Below are 13,225 nucleotides of genomic sequence, written 5' to 3'. Positions count from 1 at the left end.
ATGATCTTTGTGGAGGATCCCCATCATAGACTCATAGAATGGCTTGGGTTGAAAGGGACCTCAAGGGTCATCAACCTCAACTCCCTGCCACAGGCAGGGCCACCAACCTCCACATTTAATACTGCACCTTCTGTAGCAGAGAAGTACAGGGAATGGACTCTAGCACTTCAGCTGCAGATAGAAGCTCAAGTGGATTTCAATATAGAGATTGCCAACTTTGACATTGGATGAGATCAGCTTTAAGTTATTATTTATACATATGTTCATCCCTTTTGTTTCTTGTTTGTCTCAGCAAACTGATCCCAGCTCTGGGCTACTTTGATATCAAAGGAAAGCCTAGGGAACAGGAATATTGTGGGAAGACTACCTTGTTAAATTATGTGCAAATGGAGGACTTTCATAGTGGTTTTTATTGTATTTCATTTGGGTTTTAAAAAGACCAAAAATGTTGAATCTTTGAATCTGTGACTTTTTCACTGTGTGTGGTAAATACACCTTTACTTTTCCATGGCTACACTTTCATCCATCACTGGTTCTTGTCAGTCTTAGAATGTGAGCTACGAGAGGTAGAGACTTGATTAAATGATACGGAAGATTGAGAGCCCACCATGTGGGTATTTTTCATTGAAACAGAGTGTACTGGTTGATTTTTACCACATTTTGAGGAAAATGAGAAATGGATGTTTTCAATTTATTTTATTTTATTTTATTTTGAAACCATGTGGCTACTTGAAATTGTTGAGGGATGGTTCTCATTAGTCTGTGCCTCTCATTTGTATGATGCTGTGTGGAGATGACTTTAACTAGAATGTTAATATCATAATTTATCAAGATGAAATTTCCTTTTTTTCTTGTCAAAGATCACAAATCTTCCTGTTGAAAGTTTATATTGGGTTCTCAAGCAGGTCTGAGAAGTTCAAATACTGTATGTAAATAAAAATCCCCCCTTTGGAGAACTACTGCTTTTTGACTGCTGTACTCAGGGTTGTAAGAATTGAGGTCACTGCTTAAGATTACTGATCCTGAACCTCTTCCAGACTCTGTTTCTCCCACACCTGCTTGTCCATCAATTGCTGTGCTGTGTGGTGTGTTAGTATGTGGGTTGTGAAAAGCTAATTTCGAAGGAGGAAAAGTTGAAACTTTCAGTGTATGTTTGTGCTTTCATCTTGTGCCATCTGTTTGGCTACTGGTGTTTTCTTGTTATCCTGTAGTTGAACTAGTGAGAACTTGCTTGTCTCTGAAAGACAAACGTATAATGAAGTCTGTTGGTTTTTTTTTTCCTGGTATGTTTGCACCCATTTCCTAGGTTTGCATTCTTGATGGTTTGCAGCAATCAACTTCTTGTGAAAATAGTGCTCTTATAGGAAGAAAGTTTCTCGTTTTCCAAAATAGAGGCAGATTTCCTCTGCATGCTCTTTCGGTAGTGGAACCAAACGTTCAGATACTGAAGCTGCTGCTTACCTTTATCCTTCTGGATGATTGCATACAGTGTGCCAGAGCTCTGCCCGAGTGATTGAAGTCCTGTTAATTCCAAAAGCACCAAAATGCCTTTGTTGAAGCCAAATGTGCTACAGCCCTGTACCTCTTGACCCCGGGGCATGTTGGATAAGGAACAGAGCTTCCTCTGGAAAGCCCTCAGCAAACATACAGTGCAGATAGAGCCCAGCAGCTTATGCTAGCACTGTTTCATCAGTATATCACAGTGTCACTGTGCAGTACTTGTTAATACTAGTCAATAAATTATAGAGGATACTGCAGAAACAATATGCAAAACGCAGCAGTCCTGAGGCTTCCTAGCTCTGATGCTTTGGGATTTCTTTCAGAACTTAGTTCTTGGGTTGTGTAAGGTACTTCTTTCTCAGCAGATTGTGGCCATTTCTTAGGTTGTCGTGAGAAGGAGCAGGTGTGAGGTAAACTCTCTTGTCACACAAGTGCTGCAGGGTTTTGGCTTCAGCACAGAAGAAAAGGAAAAAGCATGTTCGTGTCACACAGCTGTCACTTGAGCGAAACCTGAGCAAAGCCAGGTCCCGGGGGTCACATTTGCTGGAGGATGCTCCAAGCCAAGCCAGGCTGTTGCTCGTTCTGCATGCAGCCTGTCTGCTGTGTGCACTTCTCTACGTGCTCTCAGATGTGTCCCCAGTATGAAGTGGGCAGGGGGTGGAGTTGGGCAAGTATGAGAACCGCCGTTCCTTGTGCTGTGATGCTGTGGATGGGGTGGGGATGAGGATGCAATCCTCAGCTGAGGATAATCCTCTGTGTGATTGCCTTTCTGGGGTGCTTAGATTGAAATGCAAACACGACATTCATAGAAGTATGAGAAAATTTTCACTGTAATGTGAAACACACCGGAGAGAAGAACAAACAACAAAATGTGTTCAGGCTTAGCAGATTGGCACCTCGAAATTAATGGTTGTCTTTTTTGCCCTTAATATTTCAGTGTGCTGATTCGTCACCTCAGTGCCGGGGGGAGTGATTTGATGTAGGTTTGATCTGTATGCTGCAGAACCTCCAACTTTGCCTGTTCACTGTTCTTTTGGGGAAAAAAGGGATGCTGTGGAAGTGATGCACGCAGTGTAGAGGCCACAATTGTCACACAATTTTTAAAAATGTATTGCACAGCTTGTGTAGGAAAAAATGAAAGTAAAATAAGAACAGTGTACCCCACACATAGAGCATGGCAAATTCTTTGTCATTTCGCCAGTAACGAAGGTAGAAATGGAAGCTAACAAATTATTTCACAGTTTATCACTGCACCTGATGCACTTCAGTGCCACATGCTGAGATTCTATTTTTTTATTCTATTTTGAAATTATTTTTGGTTGCCGCATCTTCCTTTTCAGACTTCTGTAATACTGTTATGTATATCAAGCACAGGTCTGGAATAGTAAAACAGTAAGAAGAGGGGAGAGTGGTTGTGACTTCAATCAAATTGGTTACTGCACGTGTTCAGGTTGTTGTCAGTGTGGTGTATACAAAGCAAGGAGGATGAAAGGTGTTCTTTAACAGCTGTTTGACTTCCAACTGCTGTATTGTGTGTGATTGCACCTCATGTATTCTCTCTCCTTTTAAAACTCTGTTTGTTACAAATAAATGGATGTGGGCAACTAGAAAATTGGTGTGCTTGTCAGCTGTGCTCCTGCTGGATTACCTAATTTGTTACACTCTGTAGCCATACATGTGTATTTCTCTTTGGGGCTCAGTTATAGGAAAACTGAGGCACTGCAGAGCATCTGTCCATTTTCTATTTGTTAAAACATGCATTTACAATGAAGGCAGTTCTTAAATTTGAAGTTGGTGATCGTCCTGCTATTTGTTCTTTTAACAGGTAAAACCTTGCACATGGAAGACTAAATGTGTGGTTCACCTGAAACAGAGCCGAAGTTACTGAATTGAGGCAACTGAAGATGCTGCTGCTGTGGAAACAGCTGTTCCTGGTATCACTCGTTGGCTGTCTTGGAGGTACCAAACTACAGTACTGCATGCTAAACTATAATTTCAAATACTAAGAGTGAATTAATTAAAATAACTTCTCAGAAGTTACTCAACAGAGCCCTGCCAGAAGAACATATTTGACAGCATTAGAGATGCCATTGGTAACGCATGCATTGTGGATACAGTGATGTAATAACTTCAGGATGTGTTTCTGTTTAAATGGAGACTTTAAATTCTTGCTGTTGCTGGGGGTGATTGCTACAGCTTTTGTGAAAGCTTCATTTACTGTAGAATGGGTTTATTTGTGAGGAGCACTGCTGTTATCACTGCACCAATCAGCAGTCCAGAGATTTGCTTTCCCACTCTGCCAGACGATACCCCTCTAGTTTTTAGTGCTGGGAAGCTGTGCTGCCTTTCAGGTCTCCTTATGCCCTGTTGTCTCATTCGAGACGTTGCTCCCTAGCTTCCTGAGATCACTGCTCAGAGCAACAGGAGATGTCCCAGACTACTTTTGGTGGTTGTTCAACATATGGTTTGCTTGCCCATCCCTAATGATCCCACTGTGTGTGTGAGGGGGAAGGAGGAGGTCCCTATGCTGTCCTCAGTGGTGATTTGTGCTGGTGATTTCTGTGCATGATGGCACCATCAAGGTTGCAAAGAGCAGATGTAACTGGTGGGGCCCGGATTACCAAAATGCATGCTCTTCAGTAAGTCACTGCCACCTTGATGATTTTATTTCCTGTGATGGTAGCACTTTTGTGCTACCAATGAGGGAAGCCTTTTGTTGTTCTAGTTCATCTCATTTGATAAAGGTCTGGAAAGTTCTTGAGCATGCAGAGCAAACAAAGAAATTTCCTCGTGGTGCATCTCTTTGCTGCACAGAAGGGGCTGGCTGTGGGCTGGAGGACAGACTGGAAAGCAGTGGTCAGTGCTGTCAGAAATCTTGAGCTGATAGGTCTGTTCCTTGAGGGATTTTCTCCCTGTGAACGTGATTACGCCTGTTCTTCATCAGGCCTGTGTGGAAGGTTGCTCTGAAGAGTGAGCTGAACTGGCTGAAGTTGAAGGTATTTTTAGTGATTTGAGAGGAGGGAGGATAGTATGTATGTGTGCACTTTAATTGAAACAAGCAAATATTGCTCAATATGTGAAATAGCTCATCGTGTGAACAGTCAGGGTCTGTTGCAAGCAGTTGCATGTTTCTTTGCAACAACTTCAGTGAGGGGATGCAGAGGGCCTGCAGTGAGGTGGGCAGACCATGGTGGTACAGCTGCGTGCTGTGCAGCCTCTGTTCTCACCTCTCCCCTTCTGTACCTGCACCCTGTGCTCATGCTTTGACTGCCCTCAGGATGAGTGGTTCCCCATTTTGAATACAACTGAAAGAGATTTGCAGATTTCATCCCTAAGTGCGGGTCCAGAGGGCCAGAGATGGTTCGGTGATCTGACATACCTCCCTGTAATCTGAAAGGAACTAATATGATCTCTATCAAATGCAAACACTTCTTCTCAGAGAAATAGAATTCCAGGAGACTTAAAGATGGGATTTTTTTTTCTTTTGCTGCTACTTTGTAGTTTGTTTTCTGGAAGAGATATTGGATGTTTCTGACATTGAAACAATCTTATGAGATTTGCACAAAGTTACAGTTTAAAATTGAAGGGTTTGGCTTAACTCTCCTTTGAACTGCTGGGAGCAGGTTGTTTATAAGCAGACCCAGTCTTGCTGCTGCTCCTAGGCTTTCCCCATGTCTGTATGTCCAGTGCTATGCCAAGCAAAGATGTGGTTCACTCTGAGCCTCTGCACAGCCCAAGACAGGGAGGGAGAGAGCAGCAGGGGCTTGTTTCCCTACAGGTCTATAGGCACTGTTTTATGGCACTGCTCTGTGCCACTTGTTCTTTCTGCTCTTCTTCTTTAGCAGTGAATGCATGCAGCAACAGTCCTTCTCCAGGCCAGAAAGTGAGGGTGTGAACAACCTGAGTTAGCTAAAAAGTGCAGCTGTATTGGCCAGGGTTGGGCCTCCCCTTGGGCTGCATCTGGAAATGCTTCAAGGTAGAAATGCGTGTGCAGACTTGGAACGATTTGAAGGATGCACGTCCGCTTTCTGCAGTGCCTACTGCTGTGTCTTTGGCAACACTGGTGAATTAGTTGCAAGGCCAATCAACCACTCCAATGTCTGAATTAGCACAATTTGACATTATAGGTGTCAGCAAAGCAGTTTGGTTTTGTAGAATATATGTATGTATTTCTGAATCTTATGTGCAGCTTTGGAGTTTTGCTAACTGCTCAGTACAGTCATTATTCAACAAAAGAAATTTCAAGTAATTAGCTGATGTAATGAACGATCTGGGGAGTGAGGCTAGAACAACAAATACAATTAGCTATCTAAATATTATTTTAAGTGTAGTCTCGCTGATTTTGACCTGCTAGGTATTGGTTTTTTGCTAGGTTTACAGTACAGTACTTTGGAGTATGAATATCTTTTGTGACTTAAATCACAAATATCATTTCAAGTAGAACAAATGCTTTCAGTATCTTCATGGTTATGTTGATGTTAAATGAGTACTGATGCTATAAACAACAACAAAGCCTGATTTTTTAATCTGCTAAACCTATTTATTTCTTTAAGCTTTTCATTTGATAGTAGTCTTTTATCTTTCTAACCGTATAACCTTATTTTTCTGTAGTTTTTCATTTATAAAATGTAATACCTATCCTTTGAATCATAGCAAATATCTGAAACACAAACAGTATAAAAAGGGAAAACCAAAATCCAATATTTAATTCACAGATAACGTGGAGTAAAGGGTTCTTTTTCAAAAGAACAATCATTTTACTCTAATTAAACTCTTGCTATCTTTAATTGCAAAGCTTGCGAATCTTCTGGGTTGTGTTGAATTTAAATATGCTCTGTATTTTTAATTTTCAAAAACGGAGATGATAAACGAAATCGGTTCAGACCGAGGGGGATCTGCTGACCCTTGCTTGGCACAGGGTTTCCTTACAGAATGTGATAAGGAGCAAGCTGTAGGCATGGCCAGTTGGAGTCTTGCAAACAGGCACATGGAGTATGGACTGCAGGGTCTGTGGAACTGCTGCAGTGATGCCCTCAGACCTGCACTGAGAGCAGTTAGACCTTGATGGTGGTTCATGTGCAGAGGTCCGTAACCTCCTTCAGGAAGCATGAAAGGTTTTTTCGCTCATCTCTTTAAAGGCTTTTCTGACCTTTAATCTTTCTTGTATTTTTTATTGCATGTCACCTCAGTTCTTTTCAGTCATGTTTTAAAGCAACTTAGATGGAAGCAGGTTTTGTTTCTGCTGCTTGTGAGGAATGGTAGTCTTGAAGACACAGCGTGAATGTTGCAAGTTTATGTTAAATCGTGTCAACACCAGATGTACCAGATGAGTTCCTGGGAGAAGAAGGGAGGGGGAAGAAAAACACCACCAAAAAAAAAAAAAGCAGAAGAAGTAAATGTGTGTTCTGTGTAAGAGTAATTGCAGAAAGGAATGCTGTATGAAAGGAATTACGTTAGCTGCAGATTGTTCTGTTTGCATATCTCAGATTGGCATTGAGTGTTGTGGAGTTTGCAAAGCGAATGTCAGAGCTAATAGTAAAATGTTTGTTATTGAGATAACTACTCTACTTGTAAAATTAATTTGCAATGACCATTGCAGTGACAAGGAAAAAGCTGGTAATATTTTGAAGGCCAGTGCTTCTGATTTTGTGTAAGACTGTATTTGTTCATCCTACTAGCCTTGCTTTGTACCCATTGCAGGTTGTACCTCTCCAGTATTTCCCAAATGTTAGCTGAGTAGCAATGGGGAGCTGGTGGATTGGAGAACAAACAAGAAGTGAAGCAAAAAATGTATTTAATTCTAACATTACCTTTTTGCTTAAATGGCTTGAATGTTATTAACAGAGCTTTGGAGCAGTAAACTCTTAAAATCTACCCAAGAATCATGCAGTTCAATTGTTTCAGGACCAGTTTCAGTGAGAGCACTCTGTAAGCATGAAGCAAGTTGTAAACAGTTTGGAGGATATTACTTTTAAGCTATCATCAAGACAGATCAGCAGGTATTCTAACTTGCTATAGAAAACGATTTTTCTTATGTTCTTCCAAAACCTACCTGCAATTTACTGTTAGGAAATAACAGCTTTGGAAATGGAGATGTTGCTGATCTTGACTTACAAGTCTTGACGTTCTCTGTCCTTACAGAATAGGTATTTCATACTAGGTTCTTGTTGCAGTGTGCTGTATGGAATTGCTTTCAGTTTATCCTATGTGAATCTTCAGTTTATCAAAGTGGGGATGTTAAGAATATCTAATGGAACGGGGGGAAAAGAATAAGGCCCTTGAGGTTTTGCTTATTGGACTGTGTTTGTATTTGTATAACTAATGATCCTGTAGTCTTTTTGTCTGTGTACCTTAGGGATAAGAAGGTGATAATTCAGCATTACATAGTATGTCAAGTTTCAAACAAGGGAGAGGAATGTCTGTTTTGTGTTCCTTCCAACTCAAGCCATTCTGTAATTCTGTGAACTTCTAAAAAATATGCTTTATTATCGTTATTAAACTACTCTGAAGAACAGGCTGAAAAATGAGTAGAAAACACAAAAGAAAAAAAAAAATCAGCAAAAGCATAAAAAACAGACAAGAGCAATTCCCAGAATCACTGGGGTTGTAGGCTGAGAGAGATCTCTGGTGGTCGTCTCGTCCGACCAGTGAGAGTGCTGAGCTGAGTGGTGACACTGGTGGAGTTATGAATCCTTTCCCGGAGCATGATGGCTTTTCCTGACTCTCCTGGGCATTTTCTCAGTCCTTCCAAGTGAAATGACCATTTCCCTGCCCCCAGTGCAGTCCCTTCAGGCATCATCCTCTCAAGCACCTGAATGTGCTCAAACACAGAAACGTGATGTTTTCTGCACAGAACTACTGTTCTTGCACTAGTAAAGATACACAGTGCTAAGATGACCGTGTCAGGCAGGCTGTACTTTCCAGTGAAGCATTGGAGCGTTAGGAAAAACAAACCTCTTGTCAATGGTGATGTGCTACACCTGAGTTTGAAACTCCACTGGAAAATGAAATAGGAAAAGGTAGAAAGGCAGAATGCAAGGAGAGCCGATCAACGTTCTTTCTCTATCCAGTCTCAAAAGTGCATGGCTGGAGCATTGATCATATTTTCCAGATGTTCAGGTCATTCTCAGTGCGTCTTAAATAATGACCTGCCAGGAGAAAAAAAAATGTATGTAGTTTAACATATAAAAACCATTTGGGCATTGAAGTCCTTTACAGCATAGTCTGGGAGACTTTTTCTGTTAACTTATATCCCATCTGCATTTTAAACTAGATCATATAATTTTTGCTTTCATGCCAATTCAGGTGTTTCCATTGTTTTCACTTCCATTTTTCCCGTTTCTTTAGTCAGCCTAACTCTTAGAGGAGAACTTGGTTAAACTGCCAGACTCCACAGTGTTGTGCATCGGACCCACTGCTCTCCTCTTTGGTGGTATTAAGTTTAGGAGGCTTACAAAATTAGAAGGTGTGGTGGTTCTCTTTTACTCCCAAGAGGGATGGAAACAAACCTTCTGTTTTCTTCCTAGTGAAGGCTCCTTGGACACTGGCAGAGTGGCAGCTATACCTTCCCTGTGCACTGATAATGCTTTTCCTTGAAGTTATTAGTAACTTCCAGTAATTTTGATAGTCTCTGGGGGGTTTCTGTATGGGTGAGAATCTATTAGAAGAAAAGCCATCATCATTTAATACTGTGACATTCTTCTTGTTAGAATTTGTTTTTCATTAAAAATTACAGTAGTCACAGAACCAGCCCATTTCTCAATGAGCAGATTTTTGCATATTAATTGCAATACTTTTGTACATTACACATGCACAGTCATAGGGTTAAGAATGCATCTATGCCAGTAGTGACTCAGATAATTGTTTATCTTGGAGTCCTTATATATTGCTAAGAGGATTGGTTACACTGATAGGAAATACTTGTTTGCTTATTGAATTAAAAAATGAACTAATCTCAGAGTTGTGATTTTCGAAGTTCTGATGTCATGAGCACTTTATACAGCTCTGGTAACAGAAAACAGAATTACTGCTGTAAATCTGGAAAGGCCCCACTCTAAATATTTCTTTGCACTTAAAACCAACATACCATCAAGCCTAATTACCCCTCTGTTATGGTGAACAAGGGATCCAGCGAGCAGCCCGGCATGTAAACTCCAGAGCCAAGATATTTGCCCTGCTGCAGGCATTTTGCCTTCCACTTATAAAATGACAGATGGTGGTAGCTTACTGAAGACCCAGTTTCACCTCTTGAAATGAATCAGAGCAGATCTTGCTTCCTCTTTCTTTCTACAAGTCTTGTTTTTAATACGAATGCTGTCTTGTACACTCAGTGCTGTGAGCTTTTCCAATTTTAGCTTAATGATGGAGCACACTCTTGTTAAGAATGACTTTTTAGAGATCTTCTTCATTCTTTGGCCTTACTCAAGAAGACAGGGAGCAGAAACAGCGATGTTAAGCCATTCACTTTGAATTAAGAGAGGGAATAAATATATTCCCCTTAGCCACAGTCATCTTTTTTCTTCCTAGCTGTATATAAAACTGGAGCCAAGTCGGTGAAAAGGCTGTTGCCTTTTTGACTTATTGGACTTTCTCTGTGTTCACTGGCTTTACACATGTCTGCATTTCAGTGGTGAGCATGTTCCATCAGATACAGTGTGTAGTTCCATAAGAGTAGATAATGTTGTGATACTGAAACACTTCTCAGAGAGACCTCAACATTTCTACTTCATGCTCTGAGCTGAAGAACACTTTCTCTTGAAAAACAGCTACTTCTTGCTGTAGATACTGTCTGAGTTTTAAAACTGAACCCTCACCTCCAACCAGTTGATGTCATTTCAGCATGACAAATGCTGTTTTTGTATTTAGTAATGAAACTCATCACGGATTTTTATGATGTTTGAACGGAGAACTTTTGGCCACTGGCAGTTTTAAATTTTGTGTAACTTTCTGAGGTGTTGAGGTGCTTTTTTCTGTAATAAAACTGTAGTGTTGCAAATATCATAGAGCGTAAAGGCTGTGCATCTGTGTTTATACACTCCTGTCTTGTGCAGTTTTGATAAGAGTTGGTGCTCGCTTCCATTGCCTTGGTGCTTCTGTTTGCTGTGTCCCTCGTGGATAGATCATTATGCTGTGCATGTTAGTTGTCATCTGACTTCAGTCGCAGTTGCCTTGGGGAAGGAACCTTCTGAAGGTAGATAACCTGTCCTTAAACAGCGTGTGATGTGCTTGTCATGTTTGCTTAATCTTTGTTGGCTAAACAGCAGCTGTCATTGGCTGCTGTTAAAAAATAAATGATGACCAGGATGGATGAGTGATCTCATCTATTTGATTGATTCCTTGTATTTTGGGTAATACTTCACTATTTCTTACCTGCATAACCTGTCTGGTGCATAAGCTCCTTGCTTTGGGAAGGCTGGAGATCTGCAGGTTAGACAGTCTATAGAAATACCAAACCAGAGGAGGGGGGAACCGTTTTCTCTGCTAATGAAAAGACAGAAATCAATAGGGAGGGAGCACTGGGGAGAAAGATTTCCAGTAGAAGGTCACTGTGCTGAATGCAAGCTGTATCAGCCCCTTGGGAAGCTGAGAACAGGATGATGGGATGGAGGAACGTCTTAGAACAGTTGTGAGCAATGGTTGGGAAAGCAGGGAAGTACTCAGAGTTTGAAATCTAAAGCTGAATAATTTGACAGATGTTCAGGAAAACAACAGAGCTGCGAAAAAAATACTTTTATTATTATAATTATTAGAAAAAGCCTTCCAGAAGAAACTGCTGCAATTTTGATGTTCTTAATGACCGTGTTGAAAATGAACGTTTGCAGATTTTTATTTTTTTGGTAATGTTGCATTGCTGCCAGCCTCTTGCTAAAAGCACGATTATTGTGGGGGAGCACAATTATCCTTGTAGTTCCTTGTTTAATAACAAATGGGAGAATGTTAGCCTTTAACTTCTCCAATGCGTTCATCAGGGATCAGAACGCAGTTTACTCTCTTTGTTTATAGGATAAAATAACACGAGGTCGTAAAGCCAAAACCTAACCTCAGCCTTATTGCTGTGCATGCTTGAAAATCGAAGGAAATGAAGACTCGCTTATTGCTGAGTGATTAGTACCATCAGAAGTTACTGATGCTAAAAGGAATTAAACTTCGTAACTATGAGCAGAATATTAAGAAATGGCAGTTTTATGTAGTGGAATGTTTTTTTTTCTTCCTGGGTAGAACAGTTCTGACTTCATTGTCTAGTTTTTAGAAGTCTTGAAGGCAAGTCAAAAACATTTCAAACATACGCCATTTGGCAGGAAAGCAGACCTTTCTCTACACTGGGGCTGCTTTCTGTCTTGGAAGAGAAGGCAGAACATCATTTTAACATGACACCTAAGTGAACGCATTTTGTGCTCGATTATCCTTTACCCTTTAACAGAGCTTCTGAGGGTCAGACTCTCAGGACCAGCGGAGAAGCTTCTGAATGCGAAGATGGTTCTGTTTGAACCAGTCACTGAAAGCAGCTTTAATGTTTTAATCCAACGGAGAGACCCTTAGTAAAGAAAGGGTGGTATGGAGTAATATCATGCAATGATAACATTATGTTACACTGAAGTTAATTGGATGCTTCACTGCAGTGTGAGACGAGACACCTGGACTACTGCCTTCTTTCTGTTAAAAACTGCTGAGGCCCCAAGCATCCCCTGGGGGTGGGAGTTGTGCCTTGTACCAATGGCATGAGCTCTGCACAGCAGCCTGTGCCTCTCTGGTGGCCTGCAGCAGGAGGCAGAAGATGGCAGTCAACTGGCTTTTCTCAGTTGTGGTGCAACGAGAAGTTCAGTGTTTGAGACCTGAATTAAAAGCAGCTTAATGCGCATAGCCAAGTTCCATTAGCAGATATTTTATCATGTTACTCATACGGCTGTTTATGACTGCGGAAGCAAACAGGAAAAAAATCTGCAATTAGTTTGGTGTAAGATTCAGTTAAGGATTCTCCCAGGCTTCTTGAGGTGGCAAGTAATGCTGTAGCTGTTAGTAAATAACTGAATTGTCAATTCTGCAGTATTGAAAGTAACAGACAAATAGTGATGAAGTCCTAGGAACAGACAGGATTTGATTCACATTGATGTGAATGTACCCTGATGTAACTCTTGCAGTGGCATCATAGAGGAGCTTCCAGTCTGCTCACTGGGCGTTTTAGGAGGCTGTTACATAGCAAGAAGAGTTACAGCACAAATAAGAAATGGTCTTTTAAAGCTCTGCTGTATGTTGAGGAAAAGTTTTTCAGCTATTTCGCTTCAGATTACTTTCTGCTCTTTATGTTGCTGGGGATCATCCATCAGTAGAGAGACTATGAATTGAGGCTCTTAAGGCTTCATCACATTTCTCATTTCTAAGGTTCACTGTGTAAGGAGATCATTTGCCACGTTATTTAATGAGTGTGGGCAGCTATGGGGATATGTAATGAAAGGAAATGGATTTTCCCCACATTCTACCAAATGTAATGAAACATTTATCCTGCATCAGCATTAGACATATAGTAGCATTCTGTGGGATGACTGACTTCAAAACTGGGGAAGCTCATTTCTTTTCATGATATTTCATGCTAAAAATGCTGGGAGGGGATGGTGGGCCAGCTGTTCCTGCCTTCAGAAATGTATAAGAACTTCCTTTGATTGCAGCTGTGGGAAAACAAAATCAAAATTTACTTCCTAACCTATGCAAAATGTTAGCACAAGCCATA

At 40.9% G+C, this 13,225-nt stretch overlaps 1 protein-coding gene across 1 annotated transcript in view; it reads left to right on the top strand.

Moving 5' to 3' along the window:
* Positions 1-3,404: 3,404 nt before the first annotated feature.
* The window catches only part of LOC306950188 (contactin-3-like), a gene marked incomplete at both ends in the record, with an annotated part of 69,452 nt that continues 59,631 nt past the window's right edge, over positions 3,405-13,225 (top strand). The window contains one exon of the mRNA XM_079540358.1: positions 3,405-3,459. Within this exon, the coding sequence (XP_079396484.1) occupies positions 3,405-3,459 (55 nt within the window). The remainder of the gene's footprint in view (positions 3,460-13,225) is intronic.

This window comes from Tetrao urogallus (genome assembly GCF_951394365.1).
Source record: "Tetrao urogallus genome assembly, chromosome: 10".
NCBI lineage: Eukaryota > Metazoa > Chordata > Aves > Galliformes > Phasianidae > Tetrao > Tetrao urogallus.
This window is presented reverse-complemented; position numbering and strand designations above follow the sequence as displayed.